The sequence below is a fragment of the Benincasa hispida genome, chromosome 10, assembly GCF_027475165.1.
Source record: "Benincasa hispida cultivar pf3 chromosome 10, pf3_genome.v1.1, whole genome shotgun sequence".
Taxonomy (NCBI): domain Eukaryota; kingdom Viridiplantae; phylum Streptophyta; class Magnoliopsida; order Cucurbitales; family Cucurbitaceae; genus Benincasa; species Benincasa hispida.
Genome location: NC_143487.1, coordinates 44,252,345 through 44,267,373, shown reverse-complemented (window position 1 = coordinate 44,267,373; position 15,029 = coordinate 44,252,345). Strand labels below are relative to the sequence as shown.

Sequence of the window (15,029 nt, the reverse complement as noted above, 5' to 3'; positions counted from 1 at the left end):
ACTTGTGACGAATTCTGTGATGTCTAAGGGACTGCCTTTGTACTACTCTTGAGATTTATTTATTTATTTATTTTTAATGAGTACCTACTCTCTATTTATAAAACAAGAAAGTTAAAAAAAATAATGATAAATTTTTAATTTCATTCGGGAACGAGAAAGATTTGAAATGAATTGAATGTATTTAAGAATTTTGTATTTGGTTGATCGGGAAGAGAAAAGAAAGTTAAGGGTTTTTACTAATATAACTTTTCAATATGATTTTTAATTGAAAATTAAATAAGTAATTTAACCATAGGATTTGAAATAACTCCTTATGTTTCTTGTGGTAGCAAACAATAATTTCTTCCAAAATTACGCGGTTTCAAATAGAGCATTGATTGACATATCTTCTACTTTTGGAAGGGTAAAATGTAGGGGTACAATAGGAAATTGACAAACCAAATCGATCCAGTCGTTGGATTTGATTTTTCAATAAAATATTGGCACGTTATTAGAGGACATCGATCTTTTTCAATTTGCTTCAATTATGTTTTTATGTTAAAAGTCATTGGAAACTAAGCTGAATTAAAACTTATATATAACCATCTTAAAACATATGCATAGATGATGAACGATTTCTAATCTTCTTTGAACCATACATTAAGTTCTTCCTTGAGTTGTATCTTAACTTGGATCACATTTTCACTCTCATTATTTTTAGAAACCCATCAAAATTTTAAGTACCTTCCACAAATTGCAAAACGTCAATTTATAAATTTTTCATCGTACATACATACTGCCACCGAATTAAAGAAAATCAATTATAGAATTAATTTATATTATACAAAAATTATTTGTTTGTTGTTTATATTGGTCCATATATAAAGTGTTTTGTACTTTTAAAATTTTTTGCTATAAAGTATATATATATATATAAAATTCTTAATTATATATATATAATTTTATATTTCATAGATACCCTTGATACGCTCTTAGTCTCAAATATCAAAATTTGAACTATTAGCTACAAAAATCTAAAAAATAAACTAGACTAATTAAGGAATTTTCTTTTTTCAAGTATTATTTAAAAGTTCTAAGAAATCGATATAAAATTATGACTTTTCTTCTCTAAAAGTCTAACTTTTCTTTTAAATGTCTTTTACTTTATCATGCTAGGTACGTGTACCATTAGTTAATATTAACATTTATCAATATGAATTATATTTAGCAATTCTTGAATTTTGAAAATTTCCTCAAGAAAGAGCCTTATTGTAAACCATCAAAGCTATGTTCTCTTTGGACTAATCAAATAATAGACTTTAAGAGACTTTATAGATTATTTTAACAAATTTTTCGAAATATATAATACTTCCTCAAATTTCATAATTTGAAACGAAGGAAAGATGTAGGGCTTCCCGTCTGAAAAGGCTTTACAAATATAAAGCGGATTTTTATTCACTTGAAAAGTCACCATTAAAAAAAGATCATAATTACGTCATTGTTGTACGTTTTCTAATATAATAGAGACGCAAAGATTAAAACCATAAACCTCTTCATCATTAACATTGACTATATGCCAATTGAGTTATGATCGATTCTTGTTGTACGCACTTTAAGGTTGTTTAATTGATCTCATTGATTAAACCTTTCTTGTTTATAGGTAACGAGCAATTAACATGGACCATCTCCAAGAATTGTATTAAAGAATTGGTCATATATAGCTTAAGATTGTGTTTCTTTCATGAATAAAGATACATATATATACCTATTGATCAATATAGTTGAAAGATATAATATTGGTAATAATGAAAGAATAATTCTCAGCTGCTTCTTTCTTGCACTTTGTGATCTTGACCCTCTAACATCTCATCTTCTTCCATTGGCTTCTTATATTCACTTCCCATCTTCAAGTTTGATAAGAAAAAATAACACTCAAAATAAACTTCTATGTCTATGACAAATCCATCCATATTCAAATATTTGATTATTTTTTTTTATTTTGGTTTGTTTTACTTCCTATATACATATTCGCTAATTTTGGTCTATGTACGTGCTTTTTAAACGTGACCGTTTTGGTTTATGTTTGTAAAATGGAAATTTGTTTTGCTAAAAAAGTGATGAGATAATTATACCGTTGATCCAAAATTGAGGCCCAAATAGATTTGGGCAACTTTTTAAAATGTAAGTTTTTAATTTTTTGCTTGCATCACCATTGTTGAAAATTATCGAAATGACTTTATGCACACATGTTGGGCTCTCACTTTCATTCTTGCAACTCTTGTTATTTGTTTTCTTTTAATACAAAAAGTGAGAGCAAAAAGCAAAAGAGCGAGAGCCAAAAAATAAAGAGTGAGAGTGAAAGCGAGAATGACTTGTAAGAGAAAAGAGAGAGATAGGAGTGAGAAAACCTAAACTCTAAAGGAGCGAGAGTAGCAAGAATAAAGAATGAGAGCAAGACCCAAACCAATATGCACAGTGGACTATTTTGGTAATTTCATGCTGATATGAAATAAACAAAATGTAAAAGAAAACTTAAAATTTTAAAATGTCGGAAAAAATTTATTTTGAGTACAAATTTTGCGCCATCTAATACCAAAAATTCAAAAAAGTGATACTACTAGACATTTCGAAAATATAATGATTAAAGTTGATCCCAAAACATAAAGAAAAAAATTTATTTTATCGATTTGACATATAAAATGTGTATTAAATATGAAAAAAAAATTAAATATCTAGTTTTAAAAAATAATTTTCATATAAAATTTCTACAATTTTGATGCCTAATTGTTAGGCACATTTTTAAAGAAAAAAGAAAAACAGTTATGAAACATATTTTGATTTCTTCCCTTAACAAACCATTCTTCCTATACTATTGAAGGAAAAAAAAAAAAAGAAAGAGATTTTCAAAAATAGAAAAATAAGAAAAAATATTTATATAAAATAACAAAATTTGATCTTATTTAATAGAGACGGATAGAAGTTTATTAGTGTCTATCAATGATAGAAATTAATAGAAGTCTATCATTGATACTTTGTGATTAACGTTGATAGAAGTCTAACAGTATGTATCACTATTTTTTTTTGCTATTTCTGTATATAATTAGTATGAAAATAAATAATTAATTTTTAGTTATTTTATTTATTTTTATTAGTTCAACCATTAAAGAGGAAGGATAACCAACCTGAGTGACTAAAGAATACAAGGGCAATGTGCTGTAACTGCATAGCACTTGGACAATGGCACTGTGTGGAAAAATTTCAGAAAAATGTTAGTCACCTTAATTACATAAACAAATATTTAAAAATTTAAGAGTTTATCGATAGTCAGTTTGAAAATAAAAATTTGAAAACAAGACATTAAATATAAAAAAAGAATCAGTACTCCATAGTTTCAAATATATATTTACTATTTAGTAGTATATTCAAATTAAACCATTTTTTTTATTGTGTTTGATAATAAATTTATAAACCATAAAACTAGTTTTAGTTATATATAAACTATTATTAATTTTTAATTAAGGGTTTAAAAATATATTTATTTTATATTGTATGATTTATAATTCCTTGCATAATATATATTTTAATTTTTAAAAAGTGAATTAGATTTATAACCTAAGATATTATATTGAAAATTTTATTTTATTTTAATATAGTTATGCATTTTTGAAACTTAAAATTTAAAGCTCAAAACCGGGATATATCACTCGAAACATAATAAATATTTATCAGATTGCATGGTTTACATTACAATATCTATCTAAAAATAGTAGACCGGTCCATTAATACATATTTACTGAATAATCTAAAAACATAAATTTAGATTATCCAGATATATTCTGTCTCAAATTTTTTTCAACAAAAATATCGACATTTTTTGAGAGGGAAATTGAAAAGGGTAACATTTTTAAGCTAATAATTAAGTGTATAACAATATTTTTAAAGAATTGCAAATATAGCAAAATCTACCGCTTCCAATCATTAATAGACTCTATTGCTGATAGATTAATATTAGTGATATAGTTTGTCATTGATAGACTCCAAAAGTTGGATCTAAATTTTTTTATATCTGTAATTTTTTTTTTTTGCATTGTGATATATCTATTAATACTTTAGACTTGATTGCTATATTTGGAACTACCATTTTAAAAAAACATAAACTCATTGGTCTGACTATAAAAGTCATATTACTTGAAAAGTAAAAATGATAGATAAAGAAATTACAAATGGCAAGTTTAACGATAGATAAAGAAATTACAAATGGCAAGTTTACTCTCGACATATATTTTATTTTTATTAAAAAAAAAAGTAGGTAAAAATGAAATCGTTATCAATTAGATGAAGATTAATAGCGTTACCCCAAGATGAGTCTGGTGATGATGAACGTGGGTTTCTCCATAATGCATGACTTAAATCCATAAGTTGTCTGCGGATAATTTTGAACCATAACGTAAAAAGACGGGTATAATTTTAGAAAGAAAGAATGGAAAGACTAAAGAGAAAGAGTGTTACCCAAATCCAAAAGAAGAAGGCAATCTCGAAGGAGTTTTGAAAGAGAATGAAGTGAATCAACACAAGAACAAGAGAAGGAGAACCAAACCAAAAGTGTTCATCCGAGGGATTCACTGCATGGCGGCTGCCATGTTTTTTTATTTCCTTACGTTGTTGTCTATGAAATCTATTATTGTTATGTATAGCTTGGTCTTGTTGTGCTTCTCTGTCTTCTATTCTCGAGTTTAATTCTTGAGCCATACGTGTTATTATGTATTCCAACTTTGCCCCCACTAGAAGTAGCATCTGATCAATCATATCAACTCTAATTACTGTCCACCACTAATAAATCATCTATTTTATCTTAAACTTTCACATAAAATTAAAAAAAAAACCCCAACTACATCATTATTATAGTCTATTTTAGAAAATAGAAGTTGGTATTTATATATATACTTCTTGACGTTTCAAAATAAATATTTTAATCTTTGAGGTTTATAACCGAACGTTTTCCTAACATAATATTGAGACGACAACTAAATTACTTATTAAACATTCAAAATTTGTTGATTCGATGGAAGACGTGTGACTTTTTTTCTCTATATTCTTTCATCCATAGGAGAAAAGTCATGTCAGTAGTTTAGTTAACAAATTTGATATATCATCTATGTTTTAATCAATATTTTATACTTCAATGTCAAGATTTTGTTTGTTAGGTCAATTTATGGTGTTATGGGTGGATCTTGGAATCGAGGATAAAATGGACAACAAACACCAAATGAAGAGGAGTCAAATAAGACCAAAAGAAAAGTAGACCTGCCAACCCCATCAAGGATGGCCAAGGCCAGTTCGGCCAACATAGGCTCAATCGAGAAGGGATGAAATCCTAAAAGCGCCGGATAAGAATATGGGTTAGTCGGTCTCGACCCAAAAAGATTTCCCAAACAAATAACCCAGTCAAAAGTGCTAATTGGATAAGGAATATGGAAAAGGCCAAAACCTATAAATAAGACCGAGCAGAGCACAAATGAAGTAAGTTCTCCAACCAAAATAAAATATCATCTTTTCCTTCCAACCTTTTGACTTAAGCATTGGAGTGGCTGTGGCTTACACCACACAGATGTCTAGTTTTTTGTTTGTTCAGGCGAGCTCTCTTCCCAAAAAATACAAATTAACTGTTGTTATCCCTTTGAGATTATGTACATTCGCTTAGTAAAAAATTGACATCAACAGTTGGCGCCGTCAGTGAGGAAGAATAGTCAAGAGTAGGCTTGGAAAATCTTTTTAGAATGAGTCAAAGGTTCATGAATATAAATTTGGATGGAGACGAATCCGACCAAGAGTACCAGCATTGACAAGTCCGGAGGGAAGAGGCTCTTCGACCTTGACCTCAGCTTGAGAAGCAATCCATGAAAGACAAAGAAGATGACATCGATTAAGGTAATCACCCATTAGAAATCCAAGGTAAAGAATCTCCTCGGCCTCGACCAAATGAGGGTTGACCTGAGGAGATATTTAAAGCTCGAGGACAGGGGGTGGACGAATTAGATCCCCACGACCCCAAACCAGAAAAATTGAAGATTTTAAAACTAGTTGCTGAAGCAATGGACAAGGAAGACAGGAAAAAGAGCAAAGTGGATCCAAAACATGTTTGTTCACTCGAAATCGAGGTCGAAGCCGACCCAAGGAATTCCAAGATGGGTAGACCTTGATTAGAAGAATATCTCAAATTCTCAAAAGAAAGAAGGAACGATCAAATCCCCAACCAAAAGGAAGAGGTCGAGACCGACCCAAGAAATTTCAAGATGGACAGACTCGGATCGAAAGATAATCTCAAATCCTCAAAAGAAAAGAAAGAACGATCAAATCTCTAACAAAATAGAAGAGGTCGAGGTCAACACATACCTAGAAACAATATTTGCAAGTAATTAAGGAAGATATATAACTAAGATTACTTTTATTACAATACATCTTTGCAAATAATTGGCTAGATATAAAACTACCTATGAAATTAAATTTTTTTTTGGTTAGATATTACTAAAAAACATTAGTCTAATATTTAGAACTTACAATTAGTGGTAGAAACGACAACCAAAAATAAGTGTGCCATCCTACAAAAGTAAATCACATTTGCAAATAAGTGTATTGCAATCCAAAGTAAGATATAATTGGTCAATTTTGGGTGGATAGGAAGGGTAAAAACATGATATTTACCTTCAAGATTAAGCAGCAAGAAGAGCACAACAAAAGCCCAAAGATACCAACTACAAAATAATGTTGAGTTCATGTTTAATAATTGTGCCAAAAACTTTTTCCCTTTTTTAAGTTAAGCACAAGAGTAATAATAATAATAATATTTCAATAGTTTCGACAAAGGCTCCAACATATCAACTACGTAAAACGTTGATTCTAGTTTCTATACATTGTATCTTTAAAATTTTGAATTTAGTTTTCATTTGGTCTTTAAATTTTAAATGTTACATTCTTAACCCTTGATCATCTGATTTAAATTTGATTTTCATTTGATCTCTAAATTTTAATAATTTAAACTTTTATCTATGAGTTTTCACTAATACTCAATTTTTAGTTTTTAGAATTACTTAACATTCAATTAATCAATTTAAAATAATTATGATACAAACATTTTTAATCAACTTTAATTTTTGGAATTATATATTCCAATTCTATTAAAATTTGTAACATTTATATTCATATGATGTGAAACACAATAATTTTATAACATACTGAAATTACCTATTTTAAAATTTGCCATGATCCCATTTTCTAAATGAAATTTCTTTTATTTGGAAAAATAGTCCCATTTACTTTTTTACCCTACCCAAACTTTTTAGGTAGTGAAAAGAAGAAACTTTAGAAATAAAAAAAAGAAATACTTGGAAATATAACATTGTCTAATTTTTTTTTTAATAAATGTTTCTGGTAAATGAAAATTGTCTCACCTTATGCCAACAACTTTCTTGAAATCATGTTGATATGTCTTTGTAATGTGTTCATAGAAATTAAATTTAGGTTCCCCTGGGCAATGTTTCTGCATCATAAAAAAACAAACATATCTAAATTGAAATTACTTGATTTTTATCTTAAATTTTTAATTGTATCATCGTATTGAATTTGAAACACTAACTCGTTATAAGATCATACTCTCATTCTCAAAATTGATATAGAAATTTTTCCACGAATAAGACTAGTGTTATCTTTTATGATATTAGAAGTTTGATTTTATTAGTTGAATTAATAAAAATTACATATTAAAAAGAAGTCTTTTCTATTTCTTTTTTAACATTAGTAAACAAATTAATTGAAATTGAAATTGAACCAAAGATAAAACTTGTAACATTTATTTAAGTTTAAGGTCAAATTTGATGAAATTGATAATTTCGAATCGGAACTGATACAAATTTAAGGTGAAATTTGATTTTTTCCATTGTTGAGGAGTTGCAAATAATTTAACCTTAATTTCAAATTTAAGTAGAAGAGTAAAAACATTTTGATGAGAAGAATTATAGGATAATTAGTATGTTTTAGTTAATATTTAATTAGAAGTTAATTTAGATTAATTAATGTTTAATTAGTTAAATTACCGTTTTCAACTGCATCGCATTTTTTTCTTCAAAATAAATATGAAAACTAAAGAATAAATAAATAGAATTTGTTTGAAGGGTTGTTTTTAAATATAGAAAAAAGAACCAAAATATTTACATCTAATAGTAAAATATGACAGTCTATCTGTGATAGACCGCCATTAACTACTATTTATATCTTCGCTATCTATCACGATCTATTGCAAATAAACTATGATATTTTGCTATTAGTTATAAATATATTTTTTTTTAGCAATTTTGTAATATGGAAATTATTTGTAACCTTAATAAAGCCTCGTCGAAGATAAATGTAATCGGACTTTGTGATTGATCCATGAAACTGCTTCGCAAATGCAACCTAAAATAAGAATTATACAACGAATTTAGAGGTTGTTCGATATTTATTTTATATTGTATAAATAAATTATTTTTTAATAATAAAAAGGACAAATACAAGAGAGAAATCTTTTTAATTATTTTTTTAATGATGATCCCTAATTTATTTTATTTGATTCTTCTGAAATAATTTTGAAAATGTAACAAATAGATATATCATAGTTATTATATTAAAAAGTCAATTAAACATTTTAAACCAACTAAGTAGTTGGAAAAATATTGAAGAAACCCCCTCTTAAAAAAAAAAAAAAAAAAAAAAAAAAAAAAAAAAAAAAAAAAAAAAGAAAATTCTCACAAATAGTCAATAAAGACTACTCAAGAGAGTTTCATCAAACCGGTGACTAAATTTTAATTATAAATTCTAAGGACTAAATTCTAACTTTTTTTCAAACTTTATCAAGAGTAAATTTGTTAGATATAAAAATTACAGTCGAAATATCGTTTATTCTTAAATTTATCAAAAAAAAATAAATAAATAAATAAAAAAACAAATAATAGAAATGTTTAATTACCATCCAAGCTATGACCGCAGCATTTTTCCAAAATCCTTCGGCACGTTCTTTAAACTCATCATCTTCAGAAGAAACATTGGAGAATTAAAAGTTTTAATTGAAGCATGGCTAAAATCTAGTATACATTATATATAAAATTCTAGAAATAGTAATTGAAAATCATTATTATTTGTTAAAATACTATTTTTTGGTCACTCATTCTATTTTAGCTTTTATTTGTTAGAAAGTTACCTAAATTTCATTTGAAATAATGTTTTAATATATATACATATATACTTAGAGGTAAGAGGTACAACCTCTGCCTTTTAAGGGTCCTTTAGTAAGCATTTAGTTTTTTGGTTTTTATTTTTGGTTTTTGGCTTATAAACACTATTTCTACCCCTCTAAATTCTTTGCTTTCATATCTACTTGTTACTCGTTTTCAAAAACCAAGTCAAATTTTGAAAACTAAAAAAATATAGCTTTTAGAAACTTGTTTAAAAACTAGTTTATGAGGGTGCTAAGAATGTGTCAAACCTAGTTGAGATGATCGGTGCACCTCTTGATCCCGATCACTCACTTATGACTTGTTAAAAAAAACTTATTTTTGTTTTTGAAATTTAGCTAAGAATTCAACATCTTTACTCATGAAAAATAGATTTTTTTTTAAATAATGTTATTTTAATATATATTGACAAAAGTAGGATAGGATTGAAAATATTGTTAAAAATAGGTTTTTAAATCGTGGACTCGGTACACGATTACTTAATCGTGTACTCGGTATACGATTCCCTGTTGATCTGGAACGCGCAGTTTGCCGTGGCAGTCCTGCAGCGTTGACTGAGATAATCGTGTACCCGGTACACGAGTCCCTTCTCCATTACACCGCCGCGAGTCTTCTTCTTCCTCCATCCGAAAGCCTTCTGCCTCCTCTTTTCTTCTATCTTCTCCGTTCGAAAATCTCCTCTGTTCGTCCATCCAAACAAATTATCCGAAAGTTTTCTACCTTAAGTCGTGTGCCTCCATTTAACCGTCCGTCCAACCGTTCGCCCGAAAGCTTCTCCTCTCTTTGATTGTGGTAAAAAAATTTTCCTACGTTGTTTTCGAATATATAATCTTCATATATATATATATATATATATATTATGGTACTTATATTGTTTGCATTTGGGCTAAACTTAATGTGTAGTTTATGGATCCATGATTTATTTGTTGGGTTAAATCTAGAAATATATGTATATGTTTGTCTATTTGTTGGGCTGATTTTGTCTAATGTACTTTATGAACTTAGAAATTAGATTTTGGTTGGGCTACTTTTCTGATTTTGTCTAATGTAGTTTATGAACTTAATGTGTAATTATAATGTAGTGTATGAACTTAGAAATTATATTATGTTTATGAACTTAAAAATGAAGATTGATTTATATATATAATATTTTGTTTGCAGTTGAAAAAATCATAATAAATATATTGATGCGTCCTGAAGATTTTGTTATTCTTAAACCTAGAAATGATGGAGATAGTGACATTGACGTTGAAGTTAATGAATTAATTGGAAACGATAGTAGTGGGAAACATGATCTTGAGTTGGTACCATTAGATATGTTTACCCAAATAGATTGGACAATTATAAATTCAACGTGCGAACTAGGGTCTACTTTGGAGGAAAGAAATATAAGTGTAGATAACTGTAGTTTAATACAGAAAAGAATGTTGTTTAATACCAAAGAAGATTTACAGCTTGCTGTAAAAAAATATTGTGTGACAGAACACTACGAAATTGTAGTGGAATAAAATCAAGATCTTTGGTATATCAGATGTAAATCATGGAGTGATGGTTGTGCTTGGAGGTTACGGGCATGTCTGCGTAAAACTCATGGGATGTTCGAAATCACCAAACTTCAAGAGGAACACTCATGTTTGTTTTCAGAATTGACACAGAATCATTCACAACTTGATTCAAATTTTATGAGTATCGAAATCCAAAATTTGGTTAGAGCTGATCCTGGGGTATATGTGGCCCTATTCCAAGAAGCAATTAAAAAACAATATGGCTATAATGTTAATTATAGACGGGTGTGACAAGCCAAGAGAAAAACATTGATTGCTGTGTTTGGTGATTGGAAGAAATCATATTCATAGCTTTCGTATTGGTTGAGTGCTGTTGTTCATTACAATCCAGGAACACGAACAGATTGGTTTTTCCTTCCCTCTGATGTGCTTGGTCAAGTTTTTTTGGTCCCTTGGTCATGTAAGAGAAGGGTTCAAACATTGTAGACCATTAATCCAGATGGATGGAACTCATCTCTATGGAAAGTATAAGGGAAAATTATTGACCGTCTTATCTATTGATGCAAACGAACATATATTTCCCCTTGCTTTTGCTATTATTGAAGGTGAAAATTCGTCCAGTTGGTCATGGTTTTTGTGGGCATTGCGTGAATATGTTAGCCAAAGAGAGGGTATTTGCTTGATTTCTGATAGACATAAGGGCATTCTTGCTGCAATTAATAATGAGGCAATTGGTTGGAGTGAACCTAGAGCGTACCATCGATATTGTCTTCGCCATGTTACCAGTAATTTCAATACGAAATACAAATCAAAGCAACTAAAAAATTTGGTGTTTAAGGCAGGAAATCAACACCAAAGGCGCGAGTTCATTCGGTGCATGAAAGAATTGAAATAATTGCACCCTGAATGTCTTGAATATTTTTTAGACATTGACTTGGAAAAATGAACTCAATCACACGATGGTGGGTACCGCTATGGGTGGATGACAAGCAGCTGAATGCATGAATGGTGTTTTCAAAGGTGCTAGAATATTACCAATTACTTCTTTGGTTAGGCTAACATTCTGTCGCACAATACTATATTTTGAACGTCGGAGACAAGAAATCAGTGAAACACTCGATCGTGGGGACATGTATACAGAATATGCCCTAAAAAAACTTAAGAGGTGGGAAAAATGAGCATCTACGCATACGGTGACATCTATTGATAGGAAAGTCAAACTTTTGAAGTACAATCTGGCATAAGTATGATATCTCCCCATAAAGGACAACACACCCAAGTTTTGAGCTTGAAAGAAGGAACATGTTCTTGCAATAAGTGACACTCATTCAAGATTCCATGCTCTCATGTAATTGCAGTTTGTAGTTACATGCATACGATATACATACCACTTATTGATGAATGCTATAAATTGTCCAATTTCAAGCGATGTTATGAAGGTCGCTTCCATCCAATACAACACCTAGATTATTGGCCAGAATTATCATTTACGGAAGTTCCTCCAAATGCGGACTTACTAAGAGAATAGGGTGGGCCAAAAAGTACGCGCATTCATAATGAAATGGAGAGAGGCAAGCCAAAAAGTGCGACGTACAATTTGCAAGAGAGGACATAACAGACGCATTTGTCCACAATGTACATTAGGTCTTTCGTCTTCGGGTCATTAGGTGTATCTTTTTTTTTACTTGTATTTTTTATGTAATTTATATTTTATGTACTTGTATTTTTTATGTATTTCATGTAATTGTATCTTTTATGTACTTATAATTTTTATGTAATTGTTTCATTTTATGTAATTGTAATTTTTATGTAATGAATTTATTTTATGTAATTGTGGACCCGTTCCTAAAGTCTTAATATTGTTTTACATCTCCAATTAAAAAAAAATAATTAGTCAATATATTTTTTTTTTAAAAGAAAAACAAATCGTGGACCCGGTCCATGAGTTTCCTTGCAACCGGTCAACCAGTCAGCCGACGTGGTGCTGACTGGATTAAACCGTACTTGTGTACCCCATACATGAGTTTGCCACATGAAAATCGTGTACCCCGTACACGATTTCTCTTCCCTAATTTTGTCAATAGTTTTAGCAAACACCTATTTTTAAAAATGCTTTCAATCCTACCATATTTTTGTCAATATATATTAAAATAACATTATCTAAAAAAATTAGAAAAATACAAACCATTTTAATTTTAAAAAATTAAAAACCAAAAGGAAAATGATTACTAAACGGATCTAAATATTTTGTTTAAATTCATTCTATATATCTTAATAAATCAGAAATTCAATTCCTATAATAGGCTAAATTTTTGAAAAATGATTTCAAGTGACAAAGCTCCTGAAAATATTTACACATATAACAAAAGTTCAAAATCTATTAATGATAGATATTGGACATTATTAGACTTCTATCGATATCTATTATTGATAGATTCTGAAATTTTGCTATATTTATAAATATTTTGATTATTTTTCTATATTTGAAAACAACTCTATTTTTTTTGTTAGTCAAAATTTGTAAAATAATAACACAATTTTATATTTTTTATTAATGGAAAAAACATAATATAAATATGCTTCTAAAATTTTTAGAAAGGATAATAATAGAGACCGTTTATTTATTTATTTATTTTTGAAAACTTGTACCATAAACTAACCGTATAAATAATTTAAAGATTTATAAAAGTAAATATGAATATTTGAAATTACATGATTAAAATGGAACAAATTATAACCAAAATAATATTTAAACTTAAATAATTTACCATCTTGAGATGGTGTAGATTCCCGATGAATAGAATCCTCCCACCACTTCCAGATTCGTATCTACGCAAATTGAAAAAAAGATAGATTAAGAAAAAAAGTTGTATATATTATAAATATAATAAAAATAAATAGATACCGATTGTTTAGTATCTTAAACACTATGTGTCAATCTTCATGTTCTCCATGTATCTTGTCTTACTATTTTACTATATGACATTTGGTGGATTTTAAAATCACATACATGTGTGAAGAATCCACTACAAATTTCAACTAAATTTTCATAATTTTAGTTATTTTATTTTATTATTATATTATATTATATTTATTTATTCATGTATGTATATTATATTTATATACTATTATATTATATTTTCTCCATATCCGTTGCACTTATCAATTTCGTTATCGACACGAGCTTCTATTGTTTCCATTGCTAAAGATAGGTTCTAAAAGTAAATCGATTTTTTTTACTCTTTATTATAATTAATAAATTAAATGTTATTTTGCATATTTAGTATATATTAAATTTCTAATATAAATACAATATTTTGTGATAGTTTTGCCATGAAAAATCTTACAAAATTAGAATTTGTAGCCCTTACATTAATGACAATAATTATTTGTCATGGGTGCTCAAAGCCAAAATTCACCTAGATGTTATGAACTTAGGAGAAACAATTAAAGAAGGAAATACGACATCCAGTTAGGACAAAGCAAAAACTATGATTTTCCTTCGTCATATTCTTCACGAGGGATTAAAAATGAAGTATTTTACAATAAAAGATCCCCGTATCTTGTGGAAAAATTTGAAAGAAAGGTATGGTCATAAAAAAGGTATGATCATAAAAAGCAATTATTCTTCCTAAAGCTCGTTATGAGTGGATGCATTTAAGGCTACAAAATTTTAAATTAGTAAGTGATTACAATTTTGCATTATTTAAAATCAATTCAAAATTGTTATTATGCGGAGACAAAATTACTGATGTTGATATGTTAGAGAAGACATTTTCTATATTTCATGTCTCTAATATGCTCCCGCAGTAGCAATATTGAGATAAATGTTTTAAACAATATTCTAAACTAATTTCATGTCTTCTCATGGCTGAACAAATTAACGAGTTATTGATGAAAAATCAAAAATCTCGACCAACTGGAACAACACCATTCCCTCAAATGAATACTAAGAATCTTAATAATGTGGTCGAGATGGTGGTCGTGGTCGAGGTCGTGATCGTGTCAGAGGAAGAAATAATTATTATTTTCATGTTGGTCATTCTAATCATTCAAATTTCAAAAGAGCCATACAAAATGATGATCACAAAGGAAAAACCTCACAAGATAAGAGTTCAAAGAGTGTTGAAAATAAATGTTTCTAATGCGGAATAATTGGGTATTGGTCACGTACCTGTCTTACGTTAAAACACTTAGTTGATCTCTTTGAAGAAAAAAGAGAAAAAATGTGGAAGCAAATTTTGCATACAAGGATAATGACATATTTGACCCGTCCCATATG

General features: G+C 28.6%; 1 protein-coding gene across 2 annotated transcripts in view; it reads right to left on the bottom strand.

The window, feature by feature from the left end:
- Positions 1 to 1,615: 1,615 nt before the first annotated feature.
- The window catches only part of LOC120087936 (MLO-like protein 13), a 35,831-nt gene continuing 22,417 nt past the window's right edge, over positions 1,616 to 15,029 (bottom strand). The window contains exons 3-12 of one of the 2 annotated variants that reach the window (XM_039044951.2): positions 13,516 to 13,576; positions 8,978 to 9,039; positions 8,353 to 8,427; positions 7,428 to 7,516; positions 6,682 to 6,731; positions 6,538 to 6,578; positions 4,489 to 4,773; positions 4,335 to 4,402; positions 3,162 to 3,222; positions 1,616 to 1,883 (exon numbers count right to left, since the gene is read on the bottom strand). In XM_039044951.2, the coding sequence (XP_038900879.2) occupies positions 1,800 to 1,883; positions 3,162 to 3,222; positions 4,335 to 4,402; positions 4,489 to 4,773; positions 6,538 to 6,578; positions 6,682 to 6,731; positions 7,428 to 7,516; positions 8,353 to 8,427; positions 8,978 to 9,039; positions 13,516 to 13,576 (876 nt within the window). In that variant the 3' untranslated portion in view covers positions 1,616 to 1,799. The remainder of the gene's footprint in view (positions 1,884 to 3,161; positions 3,223 to 4,334; positions 4,403 to 4,488; positions 4,774 to 6,537; positions 6,579 to 6,681; positions 6,732 to 7,427; positions 7,517 to 8,352; positions 8,428 to 8,977; positions 9,040 to 13,515; positions 13,577 to 15,029) is intronic. The other variant, XM_039044949.2, reaches the window with a different exon arrangement.